The sequence below is a fragment of a genome, unplaced genomic scaffold (assembly GCF_019419815.1).
Source record: "Pyrus x bretschneideri cultivar Hongxiangsu unplaced genomic scaffold, Pyrus_bretschneideri_v1 Contig24, whole genome shotgun sequence".
In the NCBI taxonomy this organism is placed as follows: domain Eukaryota; kingdom Viridiplantae; phylum Streptophyta; class Magnoliopsida; order Rosales; family Rosaceae; genus Pyrus; species Pyrus x bretschneideri.
This window is the reverse complement of record NW_025999546.1, coordinates 41,239-53,935: the sequence shown is the minus strand read 5'-3', so window position 1 is coordinate 53,935 and position 12,697 is coordinate 41,239. Positions and strand designations below refer to the sequence as shown.

Here is a 12,697-nt window from a genome sequence, read left to right as displayed (position 1 = left end):
GAGGGAGTCTTTATAGGACCCCAAACATCCGAATGCACATAATCAAGAATACCCTTCGTCTGATGTACAGCAGTACCAAACTTCACTCTAGTTTGCTTCCCCAAGACACAATGCTCACAGAAATCAAGCTTACAAGTCGTGACACCTTTTAGAAGACCTTGTTTCACAAGCCCTTGTAGAGCTTTTTCACCGGCATGGCCTAATCTCATATGCCACAATCTAGTAGTATCAGAATCGGATGTGCCCATATTTTCTGAGACTACAGATGCTTCACCAGTCACAGTGCTTCCTTGCAATAAATACAAATGGCCACATCGAGGAGCTTTCATCACAACAAGTGCACCATAAGTCACCTTCAATGTCTGCCCATCTGAATGAAACCTGAAGCCCTTGGCTTCCAAAGTTCCCAAAGAAATAAGATTTTTCTTCAAATTCGGTACATACCGAACACCTGTCAACTCTTTAACCATGCCATCATGCAACTTCAAACGAACTGTACCAATCCCTTTTGTTGTGCAAGGATTGTCATCTCCCATGAACACAACACCGCCATCAAACTCTTTCAAGCTTGAAAACCAATCCTTGTGAGGAGTCATATGATGAGTACAACCCGTATCCAACACCCACTTAGTAGCACAATCAAATGATGAGGAAGTGGTTAAAGCAAAATCAGGAAAATCTGTTTCAACTTCAGCAACATTAGCTTCAGAACTTTCTTTACCTTTGGTCTTCAATTTAGGACAATCTTTCTTCCAATGGCCCTTATTACGACAAAAGGCACATTCATCCCTTTCCATAGGTTTTCTACCTTTAGAGTTTCCTCTAGGTCGAGACTGTGATTTTTTCCTACTAGAAGATGATCTTCTCTCCGATGATCTACCTCTAACAAATAAAGCTTCCGAGGTACTATCATGATTTTTATCTCTATGCCTCATTTCATAATTCATCAAGGCATTTGACACATCTTCAAATTTCACAGTTTCTTTACCATGCATAATAGTGGTAACAAAATGCTCATAAGAGTCCGGCAAGGAATTCAACAATATTAAGGCCTTATCTTCATCCTTAATATCCTGATCTAAATTTAACAAGTCGACAATCAACTTATTAAAAGCATCAAGGTGTCTAATCATTTTTGTACCTTCTTTGTATTGGAAGCGGTAGAGCTTTTTCTTCAAGTGTAGCCGGTTCTCTGCACTCTTTGTCATATACTTGTCTTCCAATTTTTGCCACAACACACTTGCCAATGTCTCCTGCATCACAAAATACTTCTGAGTTTTTGCAAGGCACAACCGAATTGAAGAGCAAGCCCACAAATTTAATTTCTCCCATTCCGGCTTCGACATAGCTTCCGGCTTCTCTCCCAAAGCGGCAAGTAGATCTTGTTGAGCCAACACATCTTTGACCTCACATTGCCACATCCCAAAGTTGTTTGTGCCATCAAACTTTTCAACTTCGAACTTTGCATTTTGCACCGTAGTTCTTGCAAATCCGGAGCTGCTTCCAAAAGGATTCTCATCTTGCCCGTCTGACATTTTTGGCAATTAGACAGTACCCAAGAGCAACTAGTGCTCTGATACCAATTGTTGTGCTAGGATAGCACCAAACTTTATGGAACGAACTCAAGCTAACCCACAGGAAATTTATCAAATGAAAATGCAAGAACAAAATATAAAAGACACCAAGATTTTAACGAGGTTCCTCAACAGTCAGTGTAACTGGAGTACGTCCTCGGAGCAGTAGGAGCTCACCCAATAATCCACTATCAACCAAATGGAAGTTTACAAAGGTTGACAATCTCACAACCCAAAAAACCCAATACACCCAATAGCTCTCACACACCAAAGAAACAAATAGAGAAAGAAATATAAAGAATAATTTCTTCTCTATACATATAGCTCAAAACTATTACAACAACAATTACTTTGGTTGATGATTACCAATCAAATGAAGCAGCAACTTCTTCTTCTGTTTTAAGCTCTCTGCAACTCTCCCTTGCTCTCTGCAAAAATGAGCTCTTTTTTCTCTCTAGTTTTTTCTTCTTCACCGAAATGAGCTCTATATCTCTCTCTAGCTTCAAAGGCAATTCTTTTCTATTAAACCAACACCCACGGGTGTTGAAGAGAACAAAAAACAAAAAAAAATTTCCCTTTTTTTCTCCCCAAAACAAGGAAAGGTGTTGTCCACCTTCTCTTTTTCTTTTTATATGTTTGTTTAGCCGAAAGGTCTTTTGGACACTTATCCACTTGGCCACATACTCCAACATTTGACTCATCTAATCCTTTATCAGCCTCATTAATGAAATTACAATTTTATCTAAATTGATAATCGAATTAAACGAGTTTTAAAACTTGAGTCTTGATTCACTTTTGTTGTTAACTATTCCATATTATATTGGGAGATTTTTCTGAGCAAATATATAGTTCTAATCAAACCGAAAAATATAACATGGAAAGATTGAAGGTGTTGATAAAAAAGCTAGCATTGAATAACATAGATAAACAAGAAATTGACAATTGGGCATCTTACTATCTCTTCCCTTCTTCTTCTGACTTACTAGCTTATTCTGTTTCCACATGGATCTTGCCGCTATATAAGAAAAGTTTAACATTAAAAATAAGCTTTGACTACCGACTAACACGACGCATATATAGACTAGGCCTTGCCATCACATCTCTCACAGTCAGATGAGCATTCTTATTATATTACCAAGGATATTAATATAATTTAAGCATATGATCTCCCCTACACTTCCTTGCCACCACTTGGCCCAACATACACCTTACCATTTTTCCGGCTAAAAATAATTTAAAGAAAAGGGAGTTTCAAACCCAAGATGAATGAAAAAAAAAAAAAAAACAAAAAGATATAAATAAAATTAAAAAAAACAAAAAAAACTTTGAGCATCTTAATTATGACGTTATATGATATCTTAAAATGCTAAGAGTTTGGCCATATAAAGTGGATCCTTTTTTTTTCAAATTTTAACTTCGAGAATTGCTACACGACCACATTTTTCATATCACAATCACATCTTGTCTAATAGAGATAAGGTTTACCAACATATGTGAGTCTTATCTCTATTAAAAATGATAAATGTAGTATAAAAAATCTTATAAGACTAACCTTTTTATTTAACTTCAGTGAAATTTTTTAATTTGGGAATATATACACTTCATATGCAACGATAATGACTACTATATTTTTTGTTTGTAACAGATGATGGTAAAAGCTAACACATTATATTTGACTCAATAACTCAGTCACTCTCCAATGCACATGAATAATTTTAGGGTCGCATATATTTTGAAAAATGTGTAGGTGAAGCCTCAGTACAAGAATTGTCATATAACACAAAAACTTAAAAACAAAATCTGGTCTAGACTAATGACAAGGTTCGAAAGAGAGTTTAGGACAGATACATACCATCATCTGAAATAGCATGAGAGGATGGAGAAAGCCGAGCATTTGTGATTCCAGAACTAGCTAGGTTTTGTATGCTTTAAATTGATACCCATTATAACAATATACTGGTAAGCACATACAACGGTTATAACGAAAATTATGACAAATTTTTCTTTTGTAATTTTCAAGTTGTTAAAAAAAAAAACATGTAAGATGGGTAAAAAAAAGGGTAAACGGGTAAAAAAGGATAAATGGGTTAAAAAACGGGTAAATGGTTATGGTTAAATGTAATTTCTAGAGTTTTGTCAACTTCCAAACGTAAATCCTGGTTTTGGTTTCATAATATTATAATATCTAGTTTAATTTGTCAAACTTTCAGAATTACTTCATGAATTCTGTCAACACCACAGTGTAAATATATCTCGTTTCATTTCACGTATCTGTTAGACTTGAAAAGTATGTAGACGCAATGTCTGAATTGCAAATGATACGTTAAACATCAAGTCATATGGTTTTGAACTGTAATTAGGCTAAAACTTAATAAAATGCCCAAAAAAAGGATAAGCTCGGGCCTAGACTTCCCAATAAGTGATATGGTTTAAATTTTCCCCTCTAGTTTTAGTTCATACCAAACAAAATCGCCCCGCTTAATAGTGATTGGTTATACAGACTGCAGTATATAGTACAACTATACTGCACATATGATTGGCGAACTATTTTATGCACAAAATTTAGTTTAAGAATTCAAGCTCTCTAGCATTACCCTTAGTAAAATAGTGTTCGAACTTCCCTATAGTTTAAATGTAGACATTTGAAGAAACTAAATCAGTTTTCTTGTTTTTTTTATTAGAAAGAACTAAGGCATTTTATACTCAAATTTATCAATACCTGCCGATTGTCCTGAAAATTAAGATTTTCTTCTTCAATCATTGCATTTCAAGTTTAAATACTTCCCTCTACTCTTGGTATAAATTAATATAAAATGTCGCTCGTAATAAAATTAAGGATAAAAAGATTGTCAACTTGTGTAGCTCTCCTTTGGATACCACGTACTATTGGACCCGATTAAACAAAACCAATGATTTTTTTTGTCAACTAGCAATCAGCTCCAATTTTCTATTATTTAAACAAAACCAACGATTTTTTTTTTTTTGTTAAACTAGCGTGATCATCAGCTCTATTTTTCTATAATTCTGTCAAACATTGCTGATCCAACTCCCTTAATAATAATAAACTTTAGAAATAAAAATTTGTTGATCCAACTCCAATTTTTTTATTTTTTTATTGAATTTGATCAGATTTTCACCTGGAGAGTTAGATGGTATATATCATTGTCAACAAAAGGCAGCTCAACCGTTGGTAGCTACAAGTTATTGAACATAAAAACATCTTGGTCTTTCGTTCCGTCATATTCCTAATATTATAAAAAGTACACACTTAATTGAGAACATGTTAGCCTCGCAGTATTCGCCGTGTGTTTTGTGAGATTGATTTGAAACATGTAGAAAATTCATAGATATAGTTGAAAACTCTCCATCTTTTAATATGATCAGTTATAAATTTTAAAAAAGAAAAAAAAAAGAAAAGAGAAAACTGCAGATTCAAACCATGCATATATATATCTTGTGCGCGCAACGTATGATGTAGATGTAAGTGGTTATATATCTATTGCAATAGTGCCCAACTTTTCAAAGTCAACTCCCAAAACGGGCGGATATTTATGTTCATTTTGTTTTCCCACACCAAAACTTATAAAATCTTCCCTATGCCCTGTTATTAGAAAAAGGATCCCTGATCTCCAGATGAGCTGTGAATTCAAATCATCAAGGTTTAGCCTGCACTATGAGAGATTTTTTGGTGCATTATGAAATATTTTTCGGTATACTCGATACATTGTCATGTGGTATAACAATTTCACTTAAATTATCACATACGTTTGTTGTATTTTATGAATATACTCTAGAAGTAAAACATATCAATCATGTCGTTCACCACATGCGGAGCTAATTAAAGGTCTACAAAGGTCACTCAATTAAACATAACCTAATCTCATATGTGCTTAAGGATAAAGAGACTCAAGACACTTGGGCTTAAAGGTGTATGTCATTTCATTCTTTGCCTCAAGTTAGATTGACCCTCTTATTAGAAATTCTGAATACACCATTGTCGTTCACTTCTATTGTAATACGTAAAATAATACATTATGTGGTAAGTGTTTTAAATAAGGCTTTAATTTCCTGATGTGAAATTCGTTCTCAACAAAATCCATATTCATTGGATAAAATGAGACCTATTCCCTGATCAGTCATATTACAATGCTGTCACAAACAAATCTGGAATTAAAGATATAATTATTTTTCATTCATGTTACTACCAGGAATGAGCCGATGTCATATTATATATATTTGATTTTTCCAAAAATTTGATTTTGCTGTAAATTAATTGGCTCCTCATTGTATATACATCTAACCTGCAAATAAATGTACTCAAATATTATGTTAATGCCATATTTGTGAACCAGCAAAATTATCACTGGCATGCTTTTTTCCTTTTTAATTAATCGCGCCGTTTCTTTTAATTTGAATTTTCTGAAAGGGAAGTTAATCTTAAACATGGTCAACCAAACACATGCATGAACAAAGTAACTCCTCGTCAATTTGCCATGGTGTTCTTACCATCTTTTTATTTTTGCGGTCAAGCTACTTGCCATGTGTTACCAAGCAGAAACGTTTATTTCAGCGGTGGATATATCTCATAAAATTATTAGATTTTTGGATAAGAAAGCAAAATAACAAAAAGAAATGGGTCAGATAGGAATATCACCACAACTATGGTAGACTTATGGTACTTAATTAGAATTAAATTTAAAATTAAAAATTTTTAAAATAAATTCAAAACAAAGAAACTTTCCTGTGCTGACTTGTAGATTTAATGCTACAGCTAGGGATAGCTACCAAATGCATATCCATATGTTGACTTTGAGTTTTTCCCTTTTTTTGGACTTCCACACCTTCCTCCCCTCACTATATATATATATACATATTTGCGTGTGTGTGAGAGGAGATCTCACTATTGTTAATAACCTCATCAGTCATAACCTCCTCAACTTCTCTTTGATTTTACAATGGAGGATCTTGAGATATCAGAGAGAAAAACACCTGCAGATCATTCAGCCATGGACGACTTTCCTCCGTACCATTTCAGATGTCCCATTTCTATGGAGCTCATGAAAGATCCCGTCACCATCTCCACTGGTGTCACCTACGAGCGTAACAACATTGAGAAATGGTTCTTCTCCTACAAGAAGAAAACTTGTCCTGCCACAATGCAAAGCGTTGAGAATTTCGACATGATTCCAAACCACACCCTCAAGAGGCTCATTGTTGCATGGCAAACCAAAGAGGATGCTAAAAAAGCTATTTGCTCAACATCATCTACACCAAGGCCTTCAAATAAACATGACGAAATTCAAGCGCATCTCAACACAATCGTGTCATCCCCATTCAAGGTAAATTCGATTAAGAAACTCCGTTCCATCATCGAGATAGATGACGAGACGAAAAATGATTTTATTCGATCAAACGGGGTCGAAGTTCTTGTCCAAATTCTTGATCAAATTCTCTTGGAGAGCTCGGATTTCACTACGTTTAGAGCTTGTGAGGAGGCTCTTTGTATTCTTCACCAACTTCCCATATTGGAAGAAGGGAAAACATTTAAATTGTTATCGAAGCAAGAATCAACCAGATCAATGGCCATCATGCTTCAGCGAGGAAGCGCTGAGGCACGGCTCCATACCATTACCATATTCAAGAAGATGGCGAAAACCCAGTATGATTGGAGCTTCGTGGTACAAGATCAAGGTATAGATTTTTTTAAATCCTTGTTGGAGCTTGTTTCGGATGAAATATGTAGCAAAGCAAGTTCATGTGCCTTGGAAGTCTTGATAGAAATATTGACAGCATCAAAGAAAAACAGGCTGAGGGCAATTGAAGCGGGTGCAGTTTGTGTCCTCATAGAGCTACTGCCAGACTCCAACAGATCCAAATGTGAGAAAATGTTACAAGTGATAAAGTTGTTATGTGAACGTGCTGAGGGAAGGCAGGCCTTGGTGGAACATGGTCTGGGCATTGTTTCCATTTCCAAAAAAATGTTGCATGTTTCCAATGCTGCCACCAAGATTGGGGTGAAGATCATATGGTTGATTTGTAATTTTCATCCGACCGAGAGGGTATTGGAAGAAATGTTGATTTGTGGACCTGTGAAGAAGCTTGTGGCATTGTTGCACATGGATGGCAGATCTTCTACAAAGGATAAGGTGGTGAAGATCTTCAAGATGCATGGAAATTCATGGAAACAATATCCATGTTTCCCTTGTAATTTGAAGGACTATTTGGGATTTGTAAATGATCCTCGCTAATTAGGGTTTTATCTTCTTTCAAGTTTTGTATTAATTTTTCAAAACACACAGCAAAATACAGTTAATTTTCTCATGAAAAAAATTGAACTGGTACAAGTATTGTGAAAGTCTAATTAATGATTTAGAATTTTATATATATGATTCGGATATTGGTTCAATGGTGGTATAGTACTATTTTATTTTGTGTTGCTCAGGATATATATCCTTTTCATCGATGGAACTGCATCTATCCCTAGATATGCTTTCTAAATTTCCTTTTACCTTTCTTTTGGCTGCAATCTCTCTCCTGCTAATTGTTTCTACTTAACTGGAGTAAGTTTTTGTTTTTTTTTTTTTTTTCAGAGTAAGTTTTAGTTCAACTCACATAGAATATGAGTCTTATGTTTATACGTATTGAGTTTAAAAACAAATTGTGGTTGAGCAAATCATGGAGGCATGTGAGTGTACAATAAGGGATCTCTAACCTTCAAACGCTTCAAGGAGAATACTCTATGATATAATTAAGAGTCTCTGGCCACAACACATGAATGAGATTTGAGAAGTACATTGACAAGAGGATTAGATCAAATAGTAGACATGAATAACTATCAACCAAACAATATGATTAAGAGTATTGATATAGAGAAAATCATATTGAAGAATACAACGGAGTTGAGTAAGGACAATAAATGGTTTAATTGTTTATAGCTAGAATTAATTAATTTGTTAATTAATCAAACTAATAAGTTTGTTTTAGATCTCGAGTTAGTGTTAGGCCTCAAGACCTAATGGGTTTCGAATAGTCAAAGCCATTAACTTAAGTTGTATGAAAACTTAGTAACTAAAACTCAAAAGGTCCAAAAGCCCAAAGGCTTTAGGCATAGTTGTGAGAAGGGAGATATTTTCACTTATGTTGAAAGCCATGCATAAGGAGGATTATATCTCCACCTTTCATTAGGGGTTTCTTTGAGGCAAAAGAGAGAAAATATCTTTTTTTTTTTTTTTCTTCTAAGGAGGTCGGCCACATGGAAGAGGATTGCTTGCATTTTTTTTCCTCCCATGTCACTCATCTTCTTCCTCAATCATTTTTAGTGTCGAAATGTAGAGGCCTCCTTCTTTAGTGGCTTTTGAGAATCCAATGAGCCAAAATGATGAAGATGAAGGCTATGGAGTCCAACTCAAATAGAGGAATGAAGGCCCTCACTTTAGATAATTATCCTTTACGTATGCAAAGATGAACTACAAAGGTATAATAACTCTCGACTCTCTTTGTGAATTTCAATTGAGTCTTTGGTTCACCACATTAGTAGGCTTTAAATTTCATGGGTAAAGTTTTGTTTTGAGTGCATATAAGTTTGCTTCTACCATTTAATTGTTAAATGTATGTATGATGTTGCTAAAATAAACATAGCATAATCAATATTTTTTTTCTTCAGTGTCTTGTGGCAATTTGCATGATTGCAGGGTGGTGACGTTAGCATGTCAAATGACGTGTACATTGTCATTTAAGGATGCAACATATTCCCAGGTCTGATCGTCTGCTTGGCAGACGCATCTTGATAAAAATAATGTCCGAACCATCGAACGAGTTGGGATGGAGTGAGGTGATCGTTTGAGTTATGGGATATGATCCCAATTGAGCTTCAAAGTTGATGGTTGGAATCATGCTATTTTCGTGTAAATAAAAATAGTTTAGACCCACAACAAACCTTGTTTTTATTTATGGCCCAAACAGGCGCATTATGGTTGTGCGACTTCATTATTGTGAGATTATCATGATGTAAATGATTCCAATGTTTAAATTCCAACTTTGTAAATATTATATCGTTTATTGGACATAATTAAAGCAATGATTTTTGAACTTTAAGTGGAATTTATAATAAAACATGTAATATTGCGATTTAAGATGCACTGTTGGTTGTTTCAATCAACTGCGTCAATCTTTATTGGTTAAACGTAGAGCCAAATGAGCATTTGACCTCAAAATATAAAAAGAGGTAGAGACAAAAGAAACTTACAGTCAGATAACAATTCCCCATATAAATATAAAAACAAAAACAAAAACAATCATTGTTTGGTGGTGATTTGGAAAGATGGTGAAATCCTAGTACCCTTCGGATCTTTCTTTCTAAAAGTTCTGCGGGATCGTTGGTTGTAGTAAAAGATTGTCTCTAGCCGTGTTTTTAGGCTGCGTTACAGTCATACTGAAATTTTATTTTGTAGGTGAACGCTATTATTAAATAAAATTGTAGCGTGTCTAATCAGTGATAGTGACCCAAGACCCTACCAGCTTGATTAGGGGTGGATTTTTTTGCCAAATTGCCGTGCCATACCGATTTTGTGCCAACGGTAATGGTACGGTATTGTACCGTACCGAAATTTCATGGTACGATATTAATAATGGATACCATTACCACGGTATTACCGTACCGTACCGAAAATATAATATAATATATAATTATAATATAACACATTTATAAATTATAATATATATTTATAATATTCTAATAATTTAAAAATAAACCCTACAGACAGACTACAGTAGACACAAACTAGTGAGTGACTATTCGCTCTCCCTCTCTCATTTCAAGCTTTCAAGTTTCAGCCGTTTTACACAGACTACACTTCGTCTCTCCCATCGTCTTGTCTCAGATTCTCCCATCGTTCCGTTGAACAATCTCACTCACTCTCATCCATCTCATCTTCGTCTCTACTGGGACTCCGCCTATCAAGGTTAATTCTCAAGAGTTAGATAAAAAAAAAGTTTTAGAAACCCTAAATTGATAAATTGGGGATTTGTAATTGATTTGTTAAATGGAATTAGACTCAATTGATTAGGAATTGCATGACCTTTTGATCGAGTTATCACTTGTCAATGATGCATATCTTTTTTTCTTCTATGCTTTTCTGCTTTTTGGTTGTTGGGTTTAGTTTCGAGGAATTATACAATCTGCATTTAGGCTGTTTTCTGTGATTGATCGGTACTGATGGGAATTATACAATATGCGTTTAGGCTATATTCTGTAAAGATTATAAACTAAGATGGGTAAGCAGTAAGCCTAAGCTCAAGACATTGGTTTGTAAACTATAACAAGCAGTTAAGAATATAATCTATGTTTGTTTTTTATTTGCTTTTTAATTGAGACAATTGGAATGGGTGCTATTTTTGGTATGATGTGTATCTATACGAAAGCTTCTACTATATTTGGATATGATGTGTATACGATATAATGTTGTGTTTTATTTTCGGTATTAGGTCAAGATAAGTCTAGGACAAGCCAATCTCTGTGTGGCTCTAATACTAGAACACCTTCCACCACCCAACCCTAACCCCAACCCCAACCTCAAACGCAATCTCAACAACAAAATCAAGGAGAAAGGGATGAAAGTGTGGGAAGTGGTAAGAGAAGAGATGTGCCCGATGAATATGAAGATGTAAGTGGGTTGCAATCGGAGTGTTGGTTACATGCTAAGAGAGTGAAAAGAACCTTGGGTAAAGGGAAATACATTCACCTTACAATTTGCTCATATTGCGAAAAAAAGGTTCCGGCTGATCCTGGGAAAAATGGGACATCAAGCATAGGACATTACCTTAGAAAAGTTTGTAAAGACTCACCTCTTTATATGAAAGGGGATAATAATCAACCAGTCTTAACAAATGAGTCTACAAGCGGTGGATTGGTCCCCCACACCTTTAACCAAAAAAAACTTGAGTTAAAGGTTGTGATGTTTCTCATTAAGGATGAACAACAATTTAAGGTGCTTGAAGGTAGTGGGTACATTGACATGATGAAAGAGGCTCAACCTCGGTTCAAGATTCTAAATAGGAAGAAGATTGCGGCCGGTGTGTGGGATTTATGTGTCGGAGAAGTCTAAGTTATTTGAAGCAATGCATAATCAAAGGGTAAGTATCACAACCAATACTTGGACATCGGTACAAAACATTAACTACATGGTAGTTACCGCTCATTTCATGGATAGTGAATGGAAGTTGCACAAACAAATCATAAACTTCATAAAGATCACATGTCATAAGGGAGAAGACATTGGGAAAGTTCTAGAGGTGTTTTTGAACCAATGGGGGATAGAGAAGATCTTTAGCATTACGGTTGATAATGCTTCCGCCAATGATGTTGTGATTAACTACATGAAAAAGAGGCTAGGGAAATGAATTCCCTCTTGGTTGGTGGGAAGTACATACATATGAGGTGTTCTTGTCACATCTTAAATTTAGTTGTCAAGAGTGGGCTAAAGGAGCTTGCTAAGTCGGTTGAGGGAATTCGAAATTGTGTCAAGTACATTCATTCTTCACCGGCTAGATTGGATAAGTTTAGGGATTTTGCTATCTTATTCAAGATGGACAAGATGTCAAATGTGCCTTTTGATGTGTCTACAAGATGGAATGCAACATATAAAATGCTTGACGTTGCATACAAGTTTAGGAAGGTGTTTCTTAGGATGGTGGAGGAGAATGTGCAATTTTGTGATTACTTTGAAAAAATGGAGATGGATTCAAAGAAGAATTTGGGAAAAAAAGTGGGGCCTCCGGATGAGGAGGATTGGGAGAAATCACTAGCCTTTACCCACTTTCTTAAGAAGTTTTATGATTCTACTTTGAAGCTTAGCGCAACAAAAAATGTTACATCAACTTTGCTATGGGATCAAGTGGTTGCTTTACTAATAGAGATTGAGAAGAAAAAGAAAGATCCTACCAATCCTACATTGCAAAGGGTGGCTTCTACAATGATGCATAAATTTAACAAGTATTGGGGAAGTTTTAAGAATGTGAACCCACTTATGTTTGGCCAAGTTCTAGACCCTTGTTATAAACTTCATATGATTACCGTTAGCCTCAAAACACTTGGATGAGATGATAGAAAGATAGCTTGGATGCTT

General features: G+C 35.2%; 1 protein-coding gene across 1 annotated transcript; it reads left to right on the top strand.

Moving 5' to 3' along the window:
• The first annotated feature begins 6,475 nt into the window (after nt 1-6,475).
• On the top strand, nt 6,476-7,971 carry LOC125478295 (E3 ubiquitin-protein ligase PUB23-like). Its single transcript, XM_048586403.1, has one exon. It carries the CDS (start codon nt 6,530-6,532, stop codon nt 7,820-7,822), a length of 1,293 nt encoding a protein of 430 aa, XP_048442360.1. The 5' UTR covers nt 6,476-6,529; the 3' UTR covers nt 7,823-7,971.
• Nucleotides 7,972-12,697: the final 4,726 nt, after the last annotated feature.